Source organism: Cervus canadensis, chromosome 3, assembly GCF_019320065.1.
Source record: "Cervus canadensis isolate Bull #8, Minnesota chromosome 3, ASM1932006v1, whole genome shotgun sequence".
Lineage (NCBI taxonomy): Eukaryota > Metazoa > Chordata > Mammalia > Artiodactyla > Cervidae > Cervus > Cervus canadensis.
Genome location: NC_057388.1, coordinates 7,279,789 through 7,305,050, shown reverse-complemented (window position 1 = coordinate 7,305,050; position 25,262 = coordinate 7,279,789). Strand labels below are relative to the sequence as shown.

The window sequence follows — 25,262 nt, the reverse complement described above, 5'->3', positions numbered from 1 at the left end:
TTGATCTCTGGCCTGGGAAGACCCCGCACGCCACAGAGCAACTAAGCCCACACACCACAACTACTGAGCCCGCACTCCAGAGCCCACAAGGCACAACTACCAAGCCCACGGCCGCAACCGCTAAGTTTGTGTGCCGCAAATACGAGGCCCGAGCACCGCAGCTAGAGAAAGCCCGCGCGCAGCAACGAAGACGCCGCACCACTAAAAGCAACGAAGTGAATTACTGACTCCCAGAGTGAAAGGGGAAGTGGAAAAGTGGGCTTAAAGCTCAACATTCAGAAAACTAAGATCATGGCATCTGGTCCCATCACCTCATGGGAAATAGATGGGGAGACAGTGGAAATAGTGTCAGACTTTATTTTTTGGGCTCCAAAATCACTGCGGATGGTGACTGCAGCCATGAAATTAAAAGATGCTTACTCCTTGGAAGGATAGTTATGACCAACCTAGACAGCATATTAAAAAGCAGAGACATTACTTTGCCAACAAAGATCTGTCTGGTCAAGGCTATGGTTTTCCCAGTGGTCATGTATGGATGTGCGAGTTGGACAGTGAAGGAAGCTGAACGCCGAAGAATTGATGCTTCTGAACTGTGGTGTTGGAGAAGACTCTTGAGAGTCCCTTGGACTGCAAGGAGATCCAACCAGTCCATCCTAAAGGAGATTAGTCCTGGGTGTTCATTGGAAGGACTGATGCTGAAGCTGAAACTCCAGTACTTTGGCCACCTCATGCGAAGAGTTGACTCATTGGAAAAGACCCTGATGCTGGGAGGGATTGGGGGCAGGAGGGGGTAGGAGGGGGCAGGAGGACTCAGGAGGACTCAGGCTGAGACACTGACCTGAAGCAGACAGGAAGGAGCAACAGAGGCTCCTACAGAGCAAAGAGCGATGCTCAGCGCGGCTGCAGTGCGTCTCGGGGGGCTGGGCTCACAGCCCTCTCCACACCAGCATGCTCATCTCTCAGAGGCTGCTCCACTGTCTGCGGCTTATCACGAGGAACCCCTGGCTGCAGCAGCCGATGCGCTCAGCTCATGCCTCCTCTCAGTGGGGGTAACTGGCGTAGAGCCAGGCACACGAGGAGGCAGGAAGGGGACAGAGCAAAACTCCTCCCTGGGGGCTCAGTGGAATCTGGGTGGAATCTGTCTCCAGGCAGGAGACCATGGTTCAGTCCCTGGGTTGGGAAGATCCCCTGGAGGAGGGCATGGCAACCCACTCTAGGATTCTTGTCTGGAGAACCCCCATGAGAGAGGAGCCTGGTGGGATCTAGTCCATGGGGTCGCAAAGGGTCAGACACGGCTGAGTGACTAAGAAACGACAGCCACGGCAAAGCCAACAGAGCCATAGAGATGCGGAAGCGAGAGCCTGGGAAATGAACCACGGCAGGGGCCTCTCGGTAGGGCTAAGGCTGTTGAAGGGTCTGGTCCTTTGCTTCCGTTTGTGAGCGCTCCGTGGGGTCAGCTACAAATTCACTGCAGCTGAATTTCTCTCCGTTCAACCTGTCTTCTCACTTCCTTGCAGGTGAGAGCACCTTCACGTCCCATTAACCTCCATGTAACCTGGCCTCTGAGTCTGTTTCCAGGGGACCCAGCTGAAGACTGTGCTTCAAGAGGATGAATCGAGCAGCAAAAAATGAAAGAAATCGAAAGGATGGCCCCATGAAGCAGAGGGGCCCGGAGAGGAAACCACTTCACGGACCTTCACGACTTTATATCTGGATAGGAAAACAGCGAGGAAGATGAAAAGGAAGAGGATGCGAGTGGAGCCATGGTGAGGAAAACCCTGCAGTGGAGACAGATTACTTATGAGGGAAGAGGGGAGTCTAATAGAACACGACCCCAGCATTGATAACCCGATGTCTTTCAGTCAAAGAAAATAATGTTATGCCTGAAACACACTGGTCCCAAAGCATCTAAAGCTGTTTGGTTGGGTTGGGTTGAGTTGGAGAGAGTAACAGTACCTTTAATGAGTTATACTAGGTTATCTGAACGTGGTGGCATACACGTCAAGGCTAGACATGTGGTTTGGGGCATCAGCCCAGAGAGGTGACAGCTGGTACCACAGGGTCATGATCTCCTGTGAGCGACTGAGGAGAGTCAACACTGTGGATTTGCAGGATGCCCCTAAGAAGCCAAAAGAGAAGGTCTCTGCAGAAAAGAAAGGGTTCTTCGAGAGGCCAGCTTTAGCTAATAAAACTACAACAAGCATACCCAGTGAAATGCGAGGGACATACAATTCTTCTTGTGGCAGCAGCAAATAGTGTCAAATAATAAAATGGTATTACGGATGACCAAGAATTTGAAAAGGTCATGAGTTTTTGCTAAGTGGAAGTCACTGGTAACCTTTAAGGGAAAACATTCTAGTTTTTATTTGAAAAATACTATGAAAGACTGATTTCTATGTTTTGAATGACCATGTGTGCTTTCTTAACATTTTGATTTCTGGTTAAATTATTCTTTTACAAAAGTTGTTTGGGGTTGGGGGAGGGGGGAAGCAGGGCATTTTATCCCTTCTCCAGGGAAAGGACAAATGCTCAGCATTAGAAATCCTCCTCTTCCAACTAGGGGAAGGTTAAGATTCCTCAAAAATATGGAAGTTTCTCAAAAGACTGGTTTTCTACATTAATATATGTGCTTTAAATGACCATTTAAAACCTTTAAAAGATGTCTTCTCGCTCTTCTTAAAGGCTACAAATTGCTTAGAGTCATACCAGGAACTCCGGGGGCCCACAGCAATTAAAAGGAAGACAGCTCCTTACATGTTTATGTCTATGAAATTAAAACACACACACACACACACACACACACACACCAGGGAAATGGAAAACATGAATTGCACTTATTAAACATGATATATCTAAAATAGGCTTTTAATTTGCAGAAATGTGTAGATGTGTATATTCATGTGCATATATAACAGAAAGGGTTGTAGCTAGGAAATATTGGCATTGAAGAAACCTTCCTAGATATCCCCTAGGCCATATATGCATAACAAATCATTTCAGTTACTTCCTTATAAACAAAGAAAAGCAAACATTCTCCCTAAGAAAAGTCCACAGGTTTGAAAATCTCAATTCTTGACTGTCATCTCAATTTAGCTTTTGCATTATACTTCATCCCTGAAATATAAAAGGCCATGTACTGCCCTCCAATGACACATAAAGCTTCCACTAACAACTCCATTCAGAGACCAGGGTAATCTATCACCATACTTAAGGATTTGCCTAGATGCTTTATGAAGCCCAAAAGCAAAACATGGGTTTATCAAATCATCGAAATAACATAACCATATATTTCTCTGGTCATATTTTTTGCTCCAAGTACAGCAAAATGTATAATAACAAAGCAGCAAATAAAGAATTGGGGTAATAAATTATATGTATACACACACACACACACACAAATGGCCATTTGTTCTTTTTAAGTTTTAAGATTGTTCTTTACCCAAACAGTATAGGAGTTTCCTGGTAACCCAGTGGTTTAGAATCCACCTGGCAATGCAGGGTACGTGGGTTTGATCCCTGATCTGGGAAGATTCCACATGCTGTGGGGCAACTAGGCCCATCTGCCACAACTAGTAAGCCTTTGTGCTGCAACTCTAGTCCATGATGCAACCAGCGAGGCCCACATGCCTAAAGCCCATCCTCCAGGGCACGGGAAGCCACAGCAATGAGAAGCCCCAGCACCACAACTGGAGTTAGCTCCCACTCGCTGCAATTAGAGAAAGCCCGCGCCTAGGATGAAGACCTGGCATGGCCAAAAATTAATTAATTAATTAATTAATTTAAAAAATATTATAGGTTGATGGAGTTTTTACTTAAAGAAGGCAGGAACTTCCAGCTAAACACTGCAGTGCTTAACACCAGTAATTTTTCTATCTCATACACAAAATTCAAAGTTGACAATCTTAATGAACCAAGTTTAAGATTGCTAGTTTGCTCAGAATATTTTTATGACTTTACTTTTAATGGTTTATGTAAAGGTTAAATGATAATAGCATAGGCTTGTCGGTCAAGTATTTTCAATAATCTACTACTGAGGTAAAACTCTTCTGGAAATATAAGAAGTATCTGGAAGTCCAGTTTTTCAAGCAGTAGATAAGCTACCAGCAATCCCTAATTCTGAAAACTTTCAAGTATGTGTCTGAAATCAAAATTGTATGGTAAACAGCTGTGTTTTCATGTTTTTCCATTTTCAGTTTGATTTAGCTCCCTGGATGGAGCTAAATCACACTTTTAAAAATATTTTCTTTTGCACTAATTATTCTACTAAGGGCAGTATCAATAAGTTCTGCAATATTAATCACCTTAAAATTAGCAAGATATCTATTATTTGGTTAATCTATGTTCCAACAGTTAATTGGTTATGGGTGAATCCTGCCAGGCAAGTTTCAATTCTGTTCTAACACATTCATGATTCTACTAGAGAAGATGGCATGTATTAGGCTAAGACAGGGAAGTTGGAACAGGAACTGGGGAACTGATCTGTGGCTCTGGGCCAATCAAGTACAAATCACTGAGGGGTTAAGTCTTAATCTCTATGATCCTGCCTCTAGGAAGTGGTACATTCTCATGTTAATAGCTGTGCTACAGAGTCAGATGGACCTGTGTTCAAATTCATCGGGTAGTCAATTCTGTGGGTTTACAATCTGCTGGTTAGAATGGGTAGGCGGTGGGAGTTACTGGTTCCCTACAACACCATCAACCACCTATAATAGTCCAAATGTATTAATATAACAGGACCAGAGGGAAGGACATACTCTGGAGCCAAATCAACCCTGGAAGAAAGAGAAAGTAGAAATGTTTAACTGTGGAACCTCGCTGGTGGTCCAGTGGTTACCAATCTACCCGCCAATGCAGGGGACACAGGTTCGGTCCCTGGTTCAGGAAATAAGATCCCACCTGCCATGGGGCCATTAGGCCCGTGGGACATAACTACTGAGCCTACGCTCTAGAGCACATGCACTGCAACAAGAGAGGCCACCTCAACGAGAAGCCCATGCACCACAACTAGAGACACCCTGCACGCAGCAATGAAGACCCAATGCAGCCAAAAATAATTTAAAAAAAAAAGGAAATGTTTAACTGTTTCCCACAGGCTCACAATTTTTTAAATACATTTAAAGGCACTTAGAAAGCAATGTAATAGATAACTGTTTATTGAATGCCTATAATGCATTTAGAATATTAAAAATACTACCCAGGTCATCTTCAATAAATAAACCCAACCAATCTGCTGCTCATCATGGATACTTTCTCAAATCTCTGGGGAAAAAACAAAAACTGTCCCTGCAGAAAAATTAATCCTGGTCTTTCAACAAGAAAATTTTACTATCATAAGTAGTTCTGTGAAACCAAGTCATTGTCATTAAAACTGAGCCCTACTGTGGGATCCTGCCTACCCTAGCCCTAAACTTCAGGACAGAAGGAAGAACTATCAGCTCGCAGATGACAGAACCACTGCCAAGTTCATGCTTATTATTTCCTTTAATTCTTTTTCTTGGGCTCTATTCAAATTGTTCACGCTTTTAAAAAGTGCTATTATCAAATCAATTCTTCTGAGTATACTCAGGGACTTGACTGGGATGGCATGTGTCCAAAACATACAAATGTCCTACAGTAAAATTTCCTTGAACTCTCTACTTCTAAACTTTTCCCACAACAAACTGATACATCTTCTCCACATATGGGATTCATTTTCTTTTTAAAGAAGCAAAATCGAAATTATTTGATCGGTCTTCTGAAGGCTTCCACCACATTCCAAAATGTCAGAAGAAAATGAGAAATAGACAAAAATTGAAATGACGTATCTTTTTGGCACTCCCCACCAAGATCAGTTATAATCTGTGGTAAGAGCTGCATTTTCAAGTAGGGATTCACTGCCAAGATCTCTGAGCATCCTCTCTACAATAATGACTCAAACTGACTTTCACTCCAGGCCTAACTGACCTGATCTTGATAGTTATAAACTGTCTACTGAACTCTCCAGGACTCAGCTTGTTCTTTTGCAAAGTGAAGGAACCAGATGACAGACTCACTAAAGATCTTCTCAGCTCTAAAATCCTATGATTAGGTGATTTCTAACTCATATAAATGGCTCTCACCTCAACTTCAGCATATGTAACATCTATTTAACTCCTCTGACTATAAAATGCTGCTACCTCTGGCTTCTGGGGCTCCTCAGGTAGCATTAGTGGTAAAGAACCTGTCTGCCAATGCAGGAGACCTAAGAGACGAGGGTTCAATCCCTGGATCAGGAAGATTCCCCTGGAGGAGGGCCTGACAACCCACTCTACTATTCTTGCCTGGATAATCCCACGGACAGAAGAGCCTGGTGGGGTACAGTCCATAGGGTTGCAAAGGGTTGGACACAGCTGAAGCGACTGAGCATGCATGCATGCTTCCAGTTTCTATAAGTGTAGGTTTTGTCAACCTCAAACTCAATTCTTGCCCAGGATGCTCAAATTGTCCTGAGCTCCTTATCAATCTGCCTCAACTGGGCTTGTCCTTCCTTTCCCCTTTCTCAGGTTCCATGGCATTCCCTTACAGATCCCTGGGTCTCTTGGTTTTCTCCTCATCAATTATCCCACAAGTCCTGGCCACTTTAATGATCTGGGCTCAACCACAAAACACAAAGTAACAAACACTGGAGAGACAAAACAAATGAAAAAAATAACAGTTTACAAAAAAGCCCTAGAAACAAAATCTTTGCACAGAAAAATACCGAAATTATCTTTTTAGTAGACTATCAACGAACACAAGAACAGGTACAGTTTTCATCAGAGAACATTTAGGAACAACTCACACACACCACTGCCAAGATATTTACTTCCTCAATGGCTGTCAAACTGGTGATGGGATTGAGGTGGAGATGAGAAAGCGATACACCCTACTTTAGATAACTACTCTAAAGGGCATGCTTTTCCTCTCTTCAGTTCAATTTAGTTCAGTTGCTCAGCAGTGTCTGACTCTTTGCAACCCCATTGACTGCTGCATGCCAGGCTTCCCTGTCCACCACCAACTCTTGGAGCTTGCTCAAACTCATGTCCAGGGAGTCACTGATGTCATGCAACCATCTCATCCTCTGTCGTCCCCTTTTCCTCCTGCCTTCAATCTTTCTCAGCATTAGGGTCTTTTCCAATGAGCTGGCTCTTCGCATCAGGTGGCCAAAGTATTGGAGTTTCAGCTTCAGCATCAGTCCTTCCAATGAATATTCAGGGTTGATTTCTTTCAGGATGGACTGGTTGGATCTCCTTGCTGTCCAAGGGACTCTCAAGAGTCTTCTGCAACACCACAGTTCAAAAGCATCAATTCTTTGGCACTCAGTTTTCTTTATTTTTCTCTTCATTTCTCCTTATATGAATCCCACCTATCAGCTATGGTCTGAATGTTTGTGCCTTGTCCACTTCCCACAAATTCATATGTTGTAACTAATTTCCAAAGGTGATGATAGTAGTAGGTGGGGCCTTTGGGGGGTGATTAGCTCATAAGGGTGTTGTCCTCATGAATGGGATTAACGTTATTTCACTTTTTAAATCATTTTATTTATTTATTTTTGGCTGTGCCGGGCTGCTGTGCCCAGGCTTTCTCTGGCTGTGGCGAGCAGGCATCTCCCTGCGGTGGCTTCTCTGGCTGTGGATGGAGCCCGGGGTCCCGAGTACACAGGCCTCAGCAGTTTCAGCACAAGTAGGTGCAGTAGTTATCCCCAGCTCTGAACACAGGCTTCCAGTCGGAGCGCGTGTGGACTCTTCTCAGATCAGGGATCGAACCCGAGTCTCCCGCACTGGCAGGCTGACTCCTCATCACTGAACCACCAGAGAAGTCCTCTTTTTCTTTTTTGGCCCTACCGTGTGTGCTGGGTGGCATCTTAGTTTCCCAATCGGGGATCAAATCCATCCCCCCTACAGGAGAATCCCAGAGTCCTAACCACCAGACGGCCAGGGAATTAGGATTAATGTTCTTTAAAAAGAGCTGCCCCGGGGCTCTCTAGCCAATTCCAGCACATGAGGACACAAGGAGAAGTCTCTGACCTGGGAGAGGACCTTCACTCTAACATCCTGTCCCTCTGATCTCAGGCTTCCAGCCTCTGGAAATGTGAGCCATACATTTCTGCTGTTGATGAGCTGCTGGTCTCTGGATTTTGTTATAGCAGCCCAAGCCATGATCCTATGATTTAAGCTCAGCCCAAATCTCATCTCGCCCATGGCCAGAGCAGAGATCGCTTTCCCTTTAATCCCAAAACTACTACGGCCATTTTCAGTACTGTTTAAACTCCATTCAAACACTAACTGGATTCTTGATTAGTTTCATTCTGATGGCAGCAGAGAAAGAGGTGGGACATGACTAGTCAATGTCAGCTTCATACCACAGTCCTCAGAATGTAAAGGCCCAGAGGTCATCAGTTAGTTTACAATGGAACACATCATAAAGTACAATGCAGTATGTGCTAAAAGGTACGTGTACAAAGAACAGCAACAGAAGCAGAGCAAGCCAAAGGAGGCAAAAAGGGAAAGAGATTATTTCTGTGAAAGTCGAAAGGGTTTCAAGAAATAGACCGGACTTTAACAAGGTCTTAAATGATGGTTCAAGCAGAGTTGAGCAGGGGTTGGGAGGACTCAGGAAGGGCAAAGGACATTTCTTCCTCTGAGAGACAGCTTCTTCTCTGACTGCTTCTCCACTCATAAAAGTACAATCTGTCAACTGCCATTTACAGACAGCTTCTCGGCTCCATAACTTATACAATGACTGTTTCACTTCTTAGGGGTTATTTTATCTCACCAAACAAATAGCGTGTTGTGATTAAAGCTATCTGTCAAAAACCGACTGCAACAAAACATGGCTTCAGAAGTTCTTTGGTGCAACCTTAGAGGATGTCCCTCTCCTTCTCCCAAGTGGGCAGAGAAGACCAGTTCAGCTCACAGAGAGTGCTCCTACTTGCCCTCTGCCTTCCTGGAATGAGGAAACCTTCAAAATCGATGATGTCAACTTTATGACTAGAAGACTTCATTTCTTTCTATTTTTTGCTTTTTTAACTTTTTTTAATAGAGGAAAGCTGCTTTACAATGCTGTGCTGGTTTCTGCCATACAATAACTTGAATCAGCCATCACTATACATACATACATAATATATATTGTATAATATATATATAGACAACTCCTCCCTTTGAAGTCTCCCCCCCCTCCTTCCATCCTCCCCACCATCTCCCTTCCATCCTCCCCACCTCTCTGGGTCATCACAGAGTACCAAGCTGGGTTCCCTGCGTTACACAGCAGCTCCCCACTAGTCATTTATTTTACACATGATAGTGTATATGCGTCAACGCTGCTTTCTCCATTCATCCGACCCTCTCCTTCCCCCACGGTGTCCACAAGTCCATTCTCTAAGTTGGCCTCTCCATTTCTTCCCAGTAAATAGGCTCATCAGTACTATTCTTCTAGATTCCATATATACGCATTTTTTTTTGAAAGATGCTCATTCGTGTCTGACTCTTTGAGACCCCATGCACTGTATAGTCCATGGGATTCTCCAGGCAAGAATACTGGAGTGGGTAGCCTTTCCTTTCTTGAGGGGATCTTCCCACCTCAGGGATTGAACCCAGGTCTCCCACATTGCAGGCAGATTCTTTACCAGCTGAGCCACAAGGGAAGCCCAAGAATCCTGGAGTGGGTAGCCTATCCCTTCTCCAGCAGATCCTCCAGACCCAGGAATTGAACTGGGGTCTCCTGCACTGCAGGGGGATTCTTTACCAGCTGAGCTACCGGGGAAGCCCTAGCTGTTTCCTAGTAAACTCTATAACAGAAGATAATTCATTTTCACTGGGCCTCAATTACCTCATCAGTAATATGGAAATACTGATATTTATATTTAACACAAAGTTATTTGGGGAATTAAACAAGATCACATTTTTAAAAGGTTCTTAGCATTACAGGCACCCAAAAAAGTCCATATTTAAAAGAACTATGTAACTAATTCTAATTTGAACACATTTATAACTGGCTTTAAATAAATAAATAAAGATTTTTAGCCAGTTATAAATGCGTTCAAATTAGAAACAGTTATATAGTTCTCCTAAATGTGTTTTCAATATAAATATATCAGAACTCAATTTATATTTCTAATAAAATGTTTATTTTATGTTTAACTTATGTTTAATAGTTTAACTTATGTTAAACTATGTTTAATATATGTTTATTTATACATCCAATAAAATGTATATTTCCAAATATAAGTTGAAAACTATATTTCCAAATAAAATAGGACAAAATATAATATAAAACTTCTTACAAATTTAAAGCAGACAAGAAATAAATTTTTCATTAAAAAAAACTTTATCCTTAAAAATTAAAGACATGAAAAAGAAAAAACATGATTTTTATAGTTTTTAAAGTCAATGATCTAACAGCTTGCAAATTTTTTGTTGATATCAATTGGCAGACACTCATCAAATTGCTCAGACTTACAAAGAATAATAACAATTTTGGCAATTTACATAAGTTCACTTAGCATCAAAGTCTAGATTCATAGATTTTTATCATCCATTTAAAAAAAATTTTGTCTGTCAATTGTCAAATGCTCTGAAGCAATTCATGTTAATTCTTTCAGTGACAGACATAAAAGGCTATTATCAGAAGGTTTAAAAGAAATATTCTGAGCAGAAGAATGTGTACCACCCTACAGAATGTGCGGATGAGGAATACTGATGGTACAATTATAGATCCTTTTTGTCCAGGAAAAGAGTCATGCTGGTACTAGTATTTTAATCATGATGCATATGGGGGTTTCTCAGGTGACTCAGCGGCGAAGAATCCACCTGCCAATGCAGGAGACCCAGGTTCAATCTCTGGGTCAGGAAGATCCCCTGGAGAAGGAAATGGCAACCCACTCCAGTATTCTCGCCTGAGAAATTCCACGGACAGAGGAGCCTGGTGGGCTACAGTCCATGGGGTCACATAGGAGTTGGACACGACTGAGCGACTAAACAACAACATAAGATGAGACAGTTCAACTCTTCTTCAAAGATGAAGAAACCCAAGACAAAATGTGTTAACGTAACTTGCTCGTGATACACAGGCAGTTGCAAAGCCTTCATCAGGATTCTGCTATATGGAACTTCACCTCTTCATTTCTCAGCACCCTGAAGGACTCTGTATACAATTTTGATCAGTAAGGATTTGGTGTTTAAGCACTCATTCATTCACTCCTGATGCAACAAGTACGGAACGGCTATCACGTGTCAGGCTCTGTTCTGGGCACCGGCTAGGGAGACCCAAGCTGAACTCCCTACCTGTCACAAAGTTATTTGTGTGACTTTGGACAGAAAGCTCTCTAGATTCCAGCTTCTTAAAAACTTCTTAACACGAAGACAGTAACATCATCTTCTCTCACAATGGTGAAAGATTAAATGAAATCACTCAGGAAGTGCTGAATAATGTCTCCAATTTACATACAACCGACCTATTACCTAACGTGCAAACCATATAAACAACTGCCATGTGAATGTCAGACCTCACACTTGGCAAGTCAAGACTGAACTTACTATTTTTCCTTTCTGTGACTGCTACATTTATTGTATCCGAAGACATTTCAGCTACTTCGTTTCAAACCTTTCTTGTACCTCCTGATGCTTTATCAGTACAATCAAAACTCATGACAGTATCATACAAGGATTTTAAAATAAAATAGAAAAGCTGGCCTCAGCACAGCTACTTAATTTCTCTAAGCTCCCATCAAAGACAGAATGAGCTTCAAAGCACCTGAACCTGAATTAAAGTCATTAAGCACTCTAGCTCTATGAGATAAAATTCAAAGTCCATCTTTGGACATAAGTCTAGGTAAGATTAGGGTTGCTTACAAGTGTTTCCACTTTAGGTGGAAATTATGCGTTAACATCTAAATTCCCAGGTAAGCTTATAACTGGCAAGCAGCCACTTGAAAACTACTTTACAATGCACAGTGGTTTCCTCATTTGAAATCTTTCTGCTATTGACATTTTGTGAATGAGGAAATTGACCAAAACAGCAGAAAAGGGGCAAACTCAAGTTAAAGTGTTTCCTCTCAGTTGAACAAGCCAGCACAGAACTCTCATCAATGTAAAAATGAACATAACCCCAGCATCTACCACCTTCCTCCTAACTATTCCAAGTTCTACCTCAGGAAACACAGAGGAGTTATGTGCATGGATTTCCCGAAAGGGAATGAGCAATGGTGATTGCTCTTGCATCCACACATAAACAGCAGAAAAATAAGACTTACAAAAGGCAAGAGTGGAACAAATAACCAAAATTGCCTAGAGTTTAATTATTTTTCTTATACGGTCATTTATCTCCATTAAAAATCACTTGGAAGTCAGATTTTATTAGGAAAATCGTAAAATATTTTATTCAAAGGGAAAATACAATGCCTCACTGTGATCAGTCTCTACATGCCTCTACAATTCTTACACCATTCATCTCCAGAGCATTCAAAACTCTGAGTTTAAGGACTCCTTGGGAAATCAAAGCCACAATGCAGAGGTAGGTGGTGCCTGAGAAATGGCACAAACCAACTCCTGTGTTCTGCGTAACAGGTCTGCGCTTCATGCTTAGTTGCTGAGTCATATCCGACTCTTTGCAACCCCATGGACTGCAGCCCACCAGCCTCCTCTGTCCACAAGATTTTTTCCAGACAAGAATACTGAAGTAGGTTGCCATTTCCTCCTTCAGCAGATCTTTCCGGCCCAGGGATTGAACTGGGGTCTCCTGTGTCTCCTGGATTGCAGGCAGATTCCTTACTGCTGAGCCATTGCAGAAGCCCCTTTTGCACAGAGTTACTGAGGCCTAAAGCCATTAGGTGATCTTGTGGATTGAATTGTGCCCCCCAAAATGCATATGAAGTCTCAACACCCTAGCACCTCAGGTTATGCCAGTATTTGAAATAGAATTTTTTTCAGAGGTAATTCAGTTAAAGTGAGGTCACCAGAGTAGAACCTTATCCAGTATGACTGGTGTCCTTCTAAGTAAAGGACATTTGCACAAAGGTACAGAGAGAAGATACCTTGAGGACACAAGCAGAAGACAGCCATCTATTAGCCAAGAAAGACTTGAAACAAGCCCTGCCCTCAGGACCAGGAGGAGGAGCGCCCAGACACCTTGACCTTGGATTCCAGCCTCTGGAACCACGAGACGATGCATTGGTGTTGCTTCAGCCACTCAGTCTGTGTTAAGGCAGCCCTAGCAAACTGGCATGGTGATGGAAAACAAAGCCAGGATTCAAACCCGGCTTTGCAGACTCTAACATGAGGCTTTCCAGCTCAGGGCACTGCAACTTAACCCTCTGTTTTCACTCAAAGTTCTCTCCCATAAACATCTTACCACCTGTTCAACTTGTAAAAGACCATGTTCACTCCCACATCATCAGAGAGAGATTTTCACATAGATGTCTCATGAACTCAAACCCCAATGTCTAAAATCCCAATCAACTACTCCACAAAGTTAGTATGGACAGTGTTTTAAATCTAAGAAAGTCTAAGTACAAGATTCAAGTCCTTCGACAAGTCGCCTAACCTCTCCAAGCCTTAATTCCACATTAATAATATGAATTGTACCAACAATATTAATTCTATATCTGCCCCTCCCAAAAAATCTTCAAAGGGCTAATGTGAAGGAAGGTTAAATTGGATAAGAGCCCTTTCAAATTGCAAGGTGTTAACAGCAATTCTCCACACAATCACAAGCTATTTCTCTCTCTGGCACCATTTTTTTTTTCCCCAGTCATTCAAACTCAAAACCATTGATATTTCTCTCTCAAATCACCTATAACCAATAATTCATCTAGATCTGACCTTTTTTTCTCTACAACATCATTGTTTGTTACTGCTTTCTAATAAACCTGAGTCCTCCTAATTTCAAATCTTCACTGCTTTGAATGACTGATTTATCCACTTCCAGTTTCCTCCTTCTCTAATCTATATCATATCCTAATACCAGATTTATCCTCCTAATAAACCCAGCTCAAAAGTCTTCAGAGGCCCTCTAAGCCACAGAACAGGTCCCAACTACAATACCCTCATTCTACGACACAACCGCAGCTCAAGGCCAGCTTCTAAGCTTATCTCAAGGTATACCATGTGCCCAAAGGCCTTGCCTCATACCCAGCTGGTATGAACAGACAGATCATCAAAAACTTTAATATGACCCTACTTGTTTCTTCTCTTGAGCTTCCCACTGGTGAACCAAACTGTCACAACTGGATCTTCTGATAACACTAGGAACTTCCTCTTACCCTTGAATCTAGGAAGACATCAGCAAGGTTTAGCTGGTTAATTCCAGCACATGCCCCACATGCCAAGGAGCATGCAGGCTGCCCAGAATCACTTCCCTCCTACTTCTCTCTTGGCTCAGCAACTCTCTAGCCCTCTCCTACTTCCTAACATTCAGAGGCTACAATAATTAAAACTCACAGGTCAATGGGAACCCACTGCTCTGTCTCAGCCAGCAGTTTCCAATTCCATCAGACTGAACACAAGTATATTATTCCTGGAATAAATCTCACCTGACAGTGATATATTATCATGTTTACATATTGCTGGATTCAAGAGGAAACACCACATACGCAGAAGGACATGTGAGAATGGAAACAAAGACAGGATCTTAGCTAAAGAGAGGTATGTGGGGGTCATCACAGTATGGTTGCTATTTAACTCATGAAACGAATAAAATCACATGGGAAAGAGTGCTGATTAGAGAAAAGAAGGTCCTTTCCCTGTCTAAAACTCCACAACACTTAAAAAAGAAGACAACACAAGAGAGAGAAATGGTTACCTACTTGGAAAATCTGGTGCTGTAGAAGAGAAGGTTTTAACCACGTACAACCTGATAAAAGGTTGGATAAAATAAGACAGGTGTCTACTGAATGTGACAATAAGGAGTTCTGATGAACCTTACAATATTTCTAGCTAAACAGGAATGACAGAAACCAAACTGAAGAGAGATGAAAAGGAGAATGAATGGTGAGAAAGTGAAAACAGGAAGTAGACTTCTTTGGAGCTCCCTGGTGGCCTAGTGGTTAGGATACTGGGCTTTCACTGCTGTGGCCCAGGTTCAATCCCTGGTCAGGGAAACAAACCAGACCAGTGACAGACTGCATTTAGTTCATCAATACCTTAATAATACTACTGAAGTAAATCATTATTATTTATCTTATTGTGGATCAGCAGACAAGTACTCATAGATGCTGCAAAGCAAAAATAAACCAAAGTCTTATTTCAAGATTATTTATACTTTTAAAAACAGGCAGTAGAAGTAAAAGTTCTGCAAGTGAACTGAAAAGATCCCACTAATAAAAGGTGATTTATTCCCTTGAAGTAGAAAACTATGCAGGAAGGTATAAAGCAAAAATAGAGCAGTTTTATTTTATAAAAAATTATATGTAACAAATAATGGTTTAAAAGACGTTTTAGGACTTCCCTGGTTGTCTAATGGTTAAGAATCTACCTTGCAATGCAAGGGACATGGGTCTGATCCCTGGTCCTGGAAGCTCCCACAAGCCATGAGACAACAAAGCCTGTGGGCCACAACTACTGAGCCTGCACATGGCAAATAGAGAATACCTCCTGCTAGCAAAACTAGAGAAAGCTAGCTCACAGCAACAAAGACCAAGTGCAGCCAAAAATAAATATTTTTTTTAATCTAAAAATATAAGAATACTTTCTAGAAAAATGACAGTCGAACAAAATATTACAACATAATGTTGATACATAAAGAGCATCCGTAAATCAATAAGAAAAGCCAACAGGAGATAAAGAATAGGAAAAAAGAAATCAAGAAAGATAAAGTACAAAAGACTAATAAGATAGCATAATTCCCCCATTTTTAAGAAGTTTCCTTAAAAGTCATGAGTATAGAGTAATTTTAGATTAATATGTGCCTTAAGAACTCTGCAAACAAAATCAGATGTATAAAACCCCTCAGCCAGCTAGTGACAGTCTCACCATCAACACATAGCACTTTTCCCCCCTACAGCTGAATACTCAGCAGGGTAGTTTTATTTAACATGACTTGATGTGATTGTAAGAGGTGCTGATTTTAAATTTCAGTTTACACATTCCAATTAGAAATATAACCATATAGTTTAGAAACAGCATATTCAGAGGTGTATAATATTTAAACAGTTATGGGCATCACACAAATACAAAAGCAAGGATAACAAGGGAAAATGCCTACCTTCCCTGATAGCTGTAAAAGGTGTACCTTCCTCTTCCTGCAGCCGGATCACCTTCAGGGCTACCAACTTTCCATTCACCCTGGAGAAACGGAGAAACAGAGGAAGAGAAGGAAATCTGTGAATATGTGTTCTTGTTACAGTTCTAATTGGGCTTCCCAGGTGGCGCTAGTGGTAAAGAACCCACATGCCAATGCAGGCGACGTAACAGACACGGGTTCGATCCCTGGGTTGGCAAGATCCCCTGGAGGAGGGCATGGCAACCCACTCCAGGATTCTTGCCTGGGGAATCCCATGGACAGAGGAGCCTGGCGGGCTACAATCCATAGGGTCGCAAAGAGTCAGAAACGACTAAAGGGACTCAGCACACACTTTTCTAGTTGTCTTCATTACAATTTGTATTTTATGGATTTGCAGTAAAAATGTCAGTGACTCAATTATGCCACCACAACAAGATTAATTTCAGTAAGGCTGGGAACCCAGTATCATCATCATAAACGTTCACACTTCAAATATTCACATTTTAAATATTCACACTTGCATAGTCCAAGATTTGACTCAAGTTTTCTGTGATTCACTCAATGTTCCTTCCAACATGAAACTAGTGCTTAATAAAAAAAAAACACACTGTGTTTGATCAATTATTCAGATTAATTAAAAATTAAGTACTCAGAATAACACTCTCCCTTTGTTTCTCCAATAGCTCCTTTGTTTCTTAGGATCAAATGTCTTTAGGGCTTCCCAGGTGGCTTAGTGGTAAAGAATCTGCCAGCCAAGCTGGAGGCCACAGGTTAGGTCAGGAAGATCCCCTGGAGAAGGAAATGGCAACCCACTCCAGTATTCTTGCCTGGAAAATCCCTTGGACAGAGGAGCCTGGTGGGCTACAGTCCACGGGGTCACAGAGAGTTGGACACGACTGAGTGACTAAACAACAACTTCACCTGTAGTCTTAAGCTGAGGTCATTCAGTCCCCAAAGATGGAAAACTGACACTGTCTTCTTTCTCCTCCCTCTTCTTTCTCTGTCTCTTTCTATCAATACCACCCATTCCTCCCTTTTTTGCCATTTTCTTAAAACTAGAGTCTCCTAAAGTTGTATTTAGTCTGATGATGTTTAATAATGCAGTATACCATCACAATAAAAGTTAAGAATATTTTACTATTACAAAATTACACAAGACCCATACAAAACAGATGGTTCTTCTAGACACATTCTAAATGTGTATCAGCTCTAATTAAAAGTAAGATTACACTAGGCAAGTAACTTTCTATACAATCAATTCTGTTAATAAAATAAAGACTTTTTTAAAAATTTGTATTGGTCTTCCAGTTGAATGTTCTACTTTCTACCTTGACTAGGCTTACCAACATACTTCATACTAATATACTTAAAAAAAATAAGTAAAATAAACCCATATTAAAAATGTAAAAGCTACAAGAAAGCTGTAATAAAAAGTAAATCTCCCTGCCATAGCCAGCTCCCACCCTCTGAGGTCACCACTTAACTCAGGTAACTTAGCTTGATATGTATACTTAACACATACATATACAAATGGTAATGTGCAATACAGGGTACAGTGTATATTATTTTTATCTCTCAATATCTCTCATCTCTCAGTATCTCTTCCTCATAAACTCATAGAAATTGTCTCTTGTTTTTAAAAAACCACAGGGTGTCCCTTTGTCTAAGTGTAGTATGCTTAACTTAATCCCAATCCTCTGCCGCTGCTGCTAAGTCGCTTCAGTTGTGTCCGACACTGGCAACCCCATAGACGGCAGCCCACCAGGCTCCCCTGTCCCTGGGATTCTCCAGGCAAGAACACTAGAGTGGGTTGCCATTTCCTTCTCCAATGCATGAAAGTGAAAAGTGAAAGTGAAGTCACTCAGTCGTGTCCGACTCTTCATGACCCCATGGACTGCAGCCCACCAGGCTCCTCCGTCCATGGGATTTTCCAGGCAAGAGTACCGGAGTGGGGTGCCATTGCCTTCTCCAACCTCAACCCTCTAATGATAGGCATTTAACAAGTTCCCAATTTGGGGCCACTGAAACAATGATATTGTAAGTATTCTTGTACAAAATTTCACCCACGTAAAAAAATATCTATAAGACAAATTTCTAAGAGTAGAAGTGTAAAATCCAAACATAATGTGGGGACTTCCTTGATGGTCCAGTGGTTAAGACTCAGCACTCCCAATGTAGGGACCCCAAGTTCCATCCCTGGTTAGGGAAATAGATCCCACAGGCTGCAACTAAGAACCAGTGAAGCCAAATACATTTTTTTTAAATGTATATTTCTAAATTCTAACTCTGAAGAACATTAAGAAATTATCCTACACACAGGTTGTACCAATTTCTACTACCTATAGCAAACAGGAGCTTGGGTCCCCCCTTTACTGATAGATCCTATGTTATCGACCAATGATTTGGCCAACTTGACAGATGAAAAGCAGCTTCTCACTATAGTCTGAATTGCAACCAAAAATCTTTAGAGATTATGGAATCAGCAGAGGAGAGCCCATGCGTCCCAGAGAATCCAGTGCCTGAGTCTGAAATAAAGAATCTGAAAGTCTCTTTCTTGTAAACTGCATCCAACTGGTCTATTTTTTATTAAAAAAAAAAAAAAAATCCTGCCGCAGACACAGAATTTGAAAGGTCAGGGATTTATCACAGCCCAGCCATCCTAATGGCATCCCTCATTGAACTGATTGTTCAAATACATTCCTGGTTACAGTAATCAAAGGACATCTGATTACAAGGCTCCACAATGTGCCGCCTCCTCTGGGTCAGGGGGCTGGTTTATTTCCCCCTGTGTTTCAGCTGGGAGGACAGGCCTGGCACTTTTCTGCTCTGCGACTCTCCTCTCCTGAGTATGTCACCATGATGCTTTTCTAATCCTGATTATGCTCTAGGTACCCAGGTGTAAGTAAAATATTAATATTCATATGGGGTTCAACTGGAGACTGACTGTACCTTGCACTCTCCACTTTGCTCTTTATGGCTGAGGGAGGCCTCCAGCGGGGCTTGAGGCTGGGATGCAGTCAGTATTGACATCTGTACAGATTTTCTCAGCCCAGCTGAGCTCATCACTGGCTCCCTAAGGAGGTGGGAACTGAATCCAAGAACTGCTTGGAATTCTCCTTTCATTTACAGATAGTCTCCCATCACCCATAAACACATATACACACACAACCTTCTTCCCACAAAGCTTTTCCACCTCCCTTGAGATCGCTGGCTTACATATACCACAAACTGAATTCTGGAATATAGGGAATTTATAGTTTTGGAAGGCTATATGCTTAAAACACACTCAGACCATGAAGCTATGATTCCCCTGTAATACACTGAAAGGCGATGAGCCTTTAACTGAACCAGCATTGATACTTTAAATGCAACTAAAGAAGGAACACCTTTAAGCAATCTCATAGACTGTGTGCATCATTTTGAGGTGAAAAAAATCTTGAACATATTTACTATGATAAACTGCCTAAAAGAACAAGATCCAGGTTAATGGAATCCTGATTCTGAAGCATAATGCTCCATGAGTTAAACCTCCAATTATCAATTTCTTATACTTATGATAATCATAGGCGTTAAAGACACTGAGATTTTATGTGAAACTAAAAAATTCCTTAAAATTTATACTAGACTATCAGATTTAGGAGCAAAGGAACTTTCTTCTGTTTTCTTAACTGTTACATGCTCAATGCCTAAAACCATCTGACATACAGAATACTCTCAAGATATTTGATTGAATGAATATTAACAATGTCAATATACTAACATTTCTTTCCTTACATTTGCAAGATAATCCAAGAATAAAATATAAAAATTATTGCTTTCAAAAATTTCAGAAATATCACATTTTTAAAAGATTTCAATATCTTCTTTCACATTTAATTTTTTTAACAGTAGGTCCTTATTGGTCATCTATTTGGCATGTTCCTGTCAATTGCAAACTCTCAATGTTTGAGTTTAAGTATTTATTTTGGGACTTCTTTGGCGGTCCATCAGTTAAGACTCCACACTTCCATTGCAGGGGCCATGGGTTCGATCCTTGGTTGGGGAACTGAGATCCCACATGCTGGAGAGTTCAGCCAAACAAATAAATAAATATTTTCTTTTTTCAAATTAAAGGTGCAGTCTCCTTGTTTTTGATGATGCATGCAGACATAGAAAATTTTCATTTCCTTAAGGTTTTAGAATTTAAAGAATGCTTTGTTAATTAAACTTTTTCACCCAACAGACCTGTTTCAAACCCCTATCTTTAATAATCTGAGCTCAGACCGCTAATCAGTATCTCCCTCTTTTTCAACTGCTTAATTGGTTTCCTATTAAGAATCATATTGATTATCAAATTGTTCTTTAACCTAAGACTTATTGTGACTCTCTGTTTTCTTCATTTTTCTCCACATGTCTAGACACTCACCAATTACTGAATCCCTCAGCATAAAGTTTAGTAAAAACATTATGTCACTGGCTCAACTTTCAGAAAAGGTATCATTTGAAAAAATAATTACAAATATTCTAATGTTCAAACTTTGGAGCATATCTAATAATTACTTTGTGTGGTGTAAACTATTTAATTAAATATGCAAAACACATACTTCAAACATTGATTTAAGTTCTTTAGAATAATTACGAAATTCAAATTGAATCAATAAATTAGAGCTGCTTACAGGAAAACATTGAAGATTCCTCTCTAACAAGTCTTATTAATTAAGTCAAAGGCTAATGAATAGAAGGCAATCAAGACTTGATGAGCAATGGAGGCATCAATCCAGGTAAATAACATTGTTAAATGCTTTCCATTGTGTTACCACTACCACAGAACCTTCTGCTGGAGGATTGCCAGGTTCATGTCCAGTTGTTCTAAGCTATACAGGGAGCTGTTTCAGTTTCAGAGACTAGTTACTAGTCTCTAATTCCTCCAAGAACTGCCACTCCCAGCTCGGCCTCCCTGTGAAGCTCGCTGCATGCTCAAGGATAAGTGATTCCAAACTGGTTCTAACCACAAGTCCAAACCTCTGCCAACTTCAGAAATTCTGTCCACAGATATGCGTGCCCATAAGTCTGTAAATAATAAAATTAGCTTGTGTGGGTGAAGCAGGACCGAGAAGTTCTGAATAAGGAGAACGGCCTATTCATTTTTTCATGCATGTGCTACTTTGACATTTCATGAACTCTACAAAGGAAAACTTTCCCACTCAGGATAAATTTTTCCAGCTCAAAAGACGATGCACAAAGAGAATTTCCTAATGGACAATTCTCAAAGGAAAGCCTAAAGGTTTTCTATCAGATTAGTTACCTCAAATTCATAAGATAACTTTGTACAATAAAACAAAATAACAAACATTATCTAGGTCATCTCTGAAAATAGTGTTCATGTGCTAACACCTAGAAGAAATTATGTCTAGAGGATATAAAGGAAATTAAGGTAATACACCTAAAAGAAATTTAATATACTCTGGCAAATTTAATATGTTCTGCCTCTCTCTTCCATTATGATTCTGTCTCAAGAGAAACTGCTATGGAAAATAATACTGAGTGCATGAGATACACAGCCTTTGTTTCCTCACTGTGTTGGTTCAAAGCAATAGAAGGAAACGTAGTTACTACTGAGAGAGGGACAATGGCAAGGCTGAGTACCTTGAGGACAATATTTTGAGCTGAACTTACACCTTTTTGGCAAAGTCATTACAAATATTTTACAGGTTTTACCTTCAGTGTTTCTTTTATTTGTTCTCTCTTAAGACACTGGTTGGAATGCTGATGATACTGTATCACATACACACTTCAAAAATTAAAAGCAGCTAAATATTCATGGTCTTGCTGTCTCCACCTAAATTCAATTTTCATTCAGGTATAAAAGAGACACCATCTCAGTACTATTTAACCTTTGATATTCAGAAATATTCTTTAAAAAGTACATTATTTGTTCAAGAAAAGAAAATTTAAAATTTCAAGGTAAGTTGTCAGTAATCACACCTCACCCTAATCTTTATCAAAACAATACAGAAAGAACAGGAAGAAGACTAATGTTATTTCTGTTAAATTGATTTCTTTTAAAAAAAAAAAAGATTTATAAAAGAATGGCATAATGGTCATTAAGATGTGATTAACAGAGCAAAAAATCCAATAATTTAATGCAATGAGAAAAAGGGTGCACTCAACCAACAATTATCATGAGATTGTACATTTGATAAAATATTGATAATGATGCTTCATCAAATGTACAAACTCATAATACTTTGAAACATAAAATTAGAGGAACATATATCGTTCATGGGAGAAAAGAAAACAATTACATTTCTATAACTTAAGACTTGCATTTCTCCTAAAATAAAATCTGTCAGTAAAGGATTTGAGAGTCTTAGAACTTTAAAACAGAAGCAACCTCAGTGGAAGGAGGGGATGGACCGGGAATCTGGGGTTGGCAGATGCAAACTATGACATTCAGGATGGATACACAAGGTCCTGCCGTACAGCGCAGGGAATGTAGTCACTATCCCGAGATAAACACAATGGAGAAACATAAGAAAGAATGTATATATGTGTGCAACGTAACTGGGAACTGAGTCACTTTGCTCTACAGCAGAGATCGGCACAACACTATAAATCAACTATACTTCATTATAAAAATTAATTCAAAAAAACAAAAAGAAGGAAACTCAGTGATCACTCAAAACGAAAAAATTCTTACTGGGTTGATTGTCTGTCCCTTCCACCAACAAACTGGTCCTTTGGTGGAACGCAAACCCCCTAAATACCCACACTTTTCAGCCCCTCTTTATGTTCAACCAAAATTGGCTTCTGTGACTTCTAGCTCTCTCATTCAAGTTCTGAGTCCACGAAGACCAGTTAAATGCCCTTCCTCAAGACAGCCCTCCACTTAATGAAGCTTTACTAGCCTTCCTCCTATTCAACAAATACTAACTGAGAGACTGTTAGTCTGTGCTGGGGATAAAGAACAAACAACCCAGATATGGTCCCTACACTTATGGCTCACCGAGGAGATAGATGTAAAACACGTATCTACAAAGACAGCTAACCAAAGGGGGGCAGGAGACGCTCGCTTGTCAAAAATGGGACAATGTAAGCATCACTAAACTAATACCTGTGGCTGAAAGGCATTAAATATGTTTAAATCAATAAGTTTACAATGAGATATTATTTACTTATAAATTCTATTTTTTTTAAGATTTTTTTTTTTGATGTGGACCATTTTCAAATTTCTTTTTCTTTTTTTCAATTTATTTTTCCTTGGAGGATAATTGCTTTAAAATGTTGTGTTACTTTCTGCCATACAACAAGGTAATCAGCCATAAGTATTCATATATCCCCCTCTCTTGAACCTCCCTCCCGACCCCACCCCCAATCCCCCGAACCCACCGCTATAGATCATCACAGAGCACTGGGCTGAGCTCACTGTGCTATATGGCAGCTTCTGATGTGGACCATTTTTAAAGTCTTTATTGAATTTGTTACACTATTGCTTCTGCTGTTTATGTTCCAGTTTTTTGGCCATGAGGAAATGTGGGGTCTCAGCTCCCCAACCAGGAATCAAACCTGCGCTCCCTACATCGGAAGGTGAGGTCTTAACCACTAGACCACCAGGGCAGTCCCCTCTGATGAGACTTTAAAAGAAACTCATGAGTTGCATTTGGAAAGTACGTGAAGACTCTTGAGAGTCCCTTGGACTGCAAGGAGATCCAACCAGTCCATCCTAAAGGAGATCAGTCCTGGGTGTTCATTGGAAGGACTGATGCTGAAGCTGAAACTCCAATACTTTGGCCACCTCATGCGAAGAGTTGACCCATTGGAAAAGACCCTGATACTGGGAGGGATTGGGGGCAGGAGGAGAAGGGGACAACAGAGGATGAGATGGCTGGATGGTATCACCGACTCGATGGGCATGAGTTTGAGTAAATTCCGGGAGCTGGTGATGGACAGGGAGGCCTGGTGTGCTGCGATTCATGGGGTCGCAAAGAGTCAGACACGACTGAGTGACTCAACTGAACTGAACTGAACTAATGGATCCCACTCATTAGTTTAAAAACTGTTAAAAGCAAATATGTCAAGCATTTACTTCCCTTTTCATATACCTTCCTATATACTACTTGTTGTCATTGTTTAGTTGCTAAACTGCTTTGACTCTTTGCGACTCCATGGACTGACTGAAGCGTGGCATACACCCTATACCTCAATGTGATCAGACAGTTGATACGTGAAATTTCTCTGTAGAGATGCATTGTGTGAAAAATGAAGGGGGAATGACAAAATTTGAATATCACCATTAACAGCTGCTGAGATCACAAAAAAAGGCTACGAGATATTACGTGCCTCCTGGTGGGAGCATTCATGCACCTCAATGGAATCAATTCAATCTGCATGTGACCAAGTATAATCTAATTCCTTATTTTAAGGAGACAAAGGAACACCTTATTAATAAATAACACCATTTCTTATTGGGATACAGTGAGAAAAACCTAGACTATAAGAAACTATAGGGAAAGGAAACTGTTTCTTCAACAAATAAATTTCAAGAAAAAAAAGGTGGGGGAAAGCCCACAACTTAAAAGAGAGAGATATAAACTAACTGCAATGAATTGCAATGTTATCTTGATTCCAACAAAGCTAATTTTAACACTGACTATATATTTGATTGATTTAAAAGTTGCTAAAATTTTTACATTTGATAATGGTATTGTGATTAGGTGCTTATTTTAAAACAGAGTTCTTATCTTTCAAAGAAAAAATATACAATGATGTTTCAAAATAATTGGGAGGAATGAAGACAGATGAAACACATAGGCTGTCAAGGATGGCATCATGGGGAGTTATGAAAACTCTGGTCTCTTCTAATTTTCCATAATAAGTTCTTTAAAAATTAAAAAACCCACCTAATACAAATTGAGATAAATGCCATGAAGGAAATCACAGCATGCCATAAAAAAGATAAAGAAACTATTTTAACACAAATACAAATGAACTTACATGCAGAATAGACTAACAGAAAACAAACTTATGGTTCCAAAAGGAGAAAGTAGGGGAGGGATAAATTAGGAATTGGG

The 25,262-nt window shown here is 40.5% G+C and overlaps 1 protein-coding gene across 1 annotated transcript in view; it reads right to left on the bottom strand.

Moving 5' to 3' along the window:
• The window catches only part of CDK14 (cyclin dependent kinase 14), a 660,346-nt gene that overhangs the window by 438,017 nt on the left and 197,067 nt on the right, over positions 1-25,262 (bottom strand). Inside the window, exon 5 of the mRNA XM_043462555.1 lies at positions 16,195-16,274. Coding sequence (XP_043318490.1) covers positions 16,195-16,274 — 80 coding nt within the window. The remainder of the gene's footprint in view (positions 1-16,194; positions 16,275-25,262) is intronic.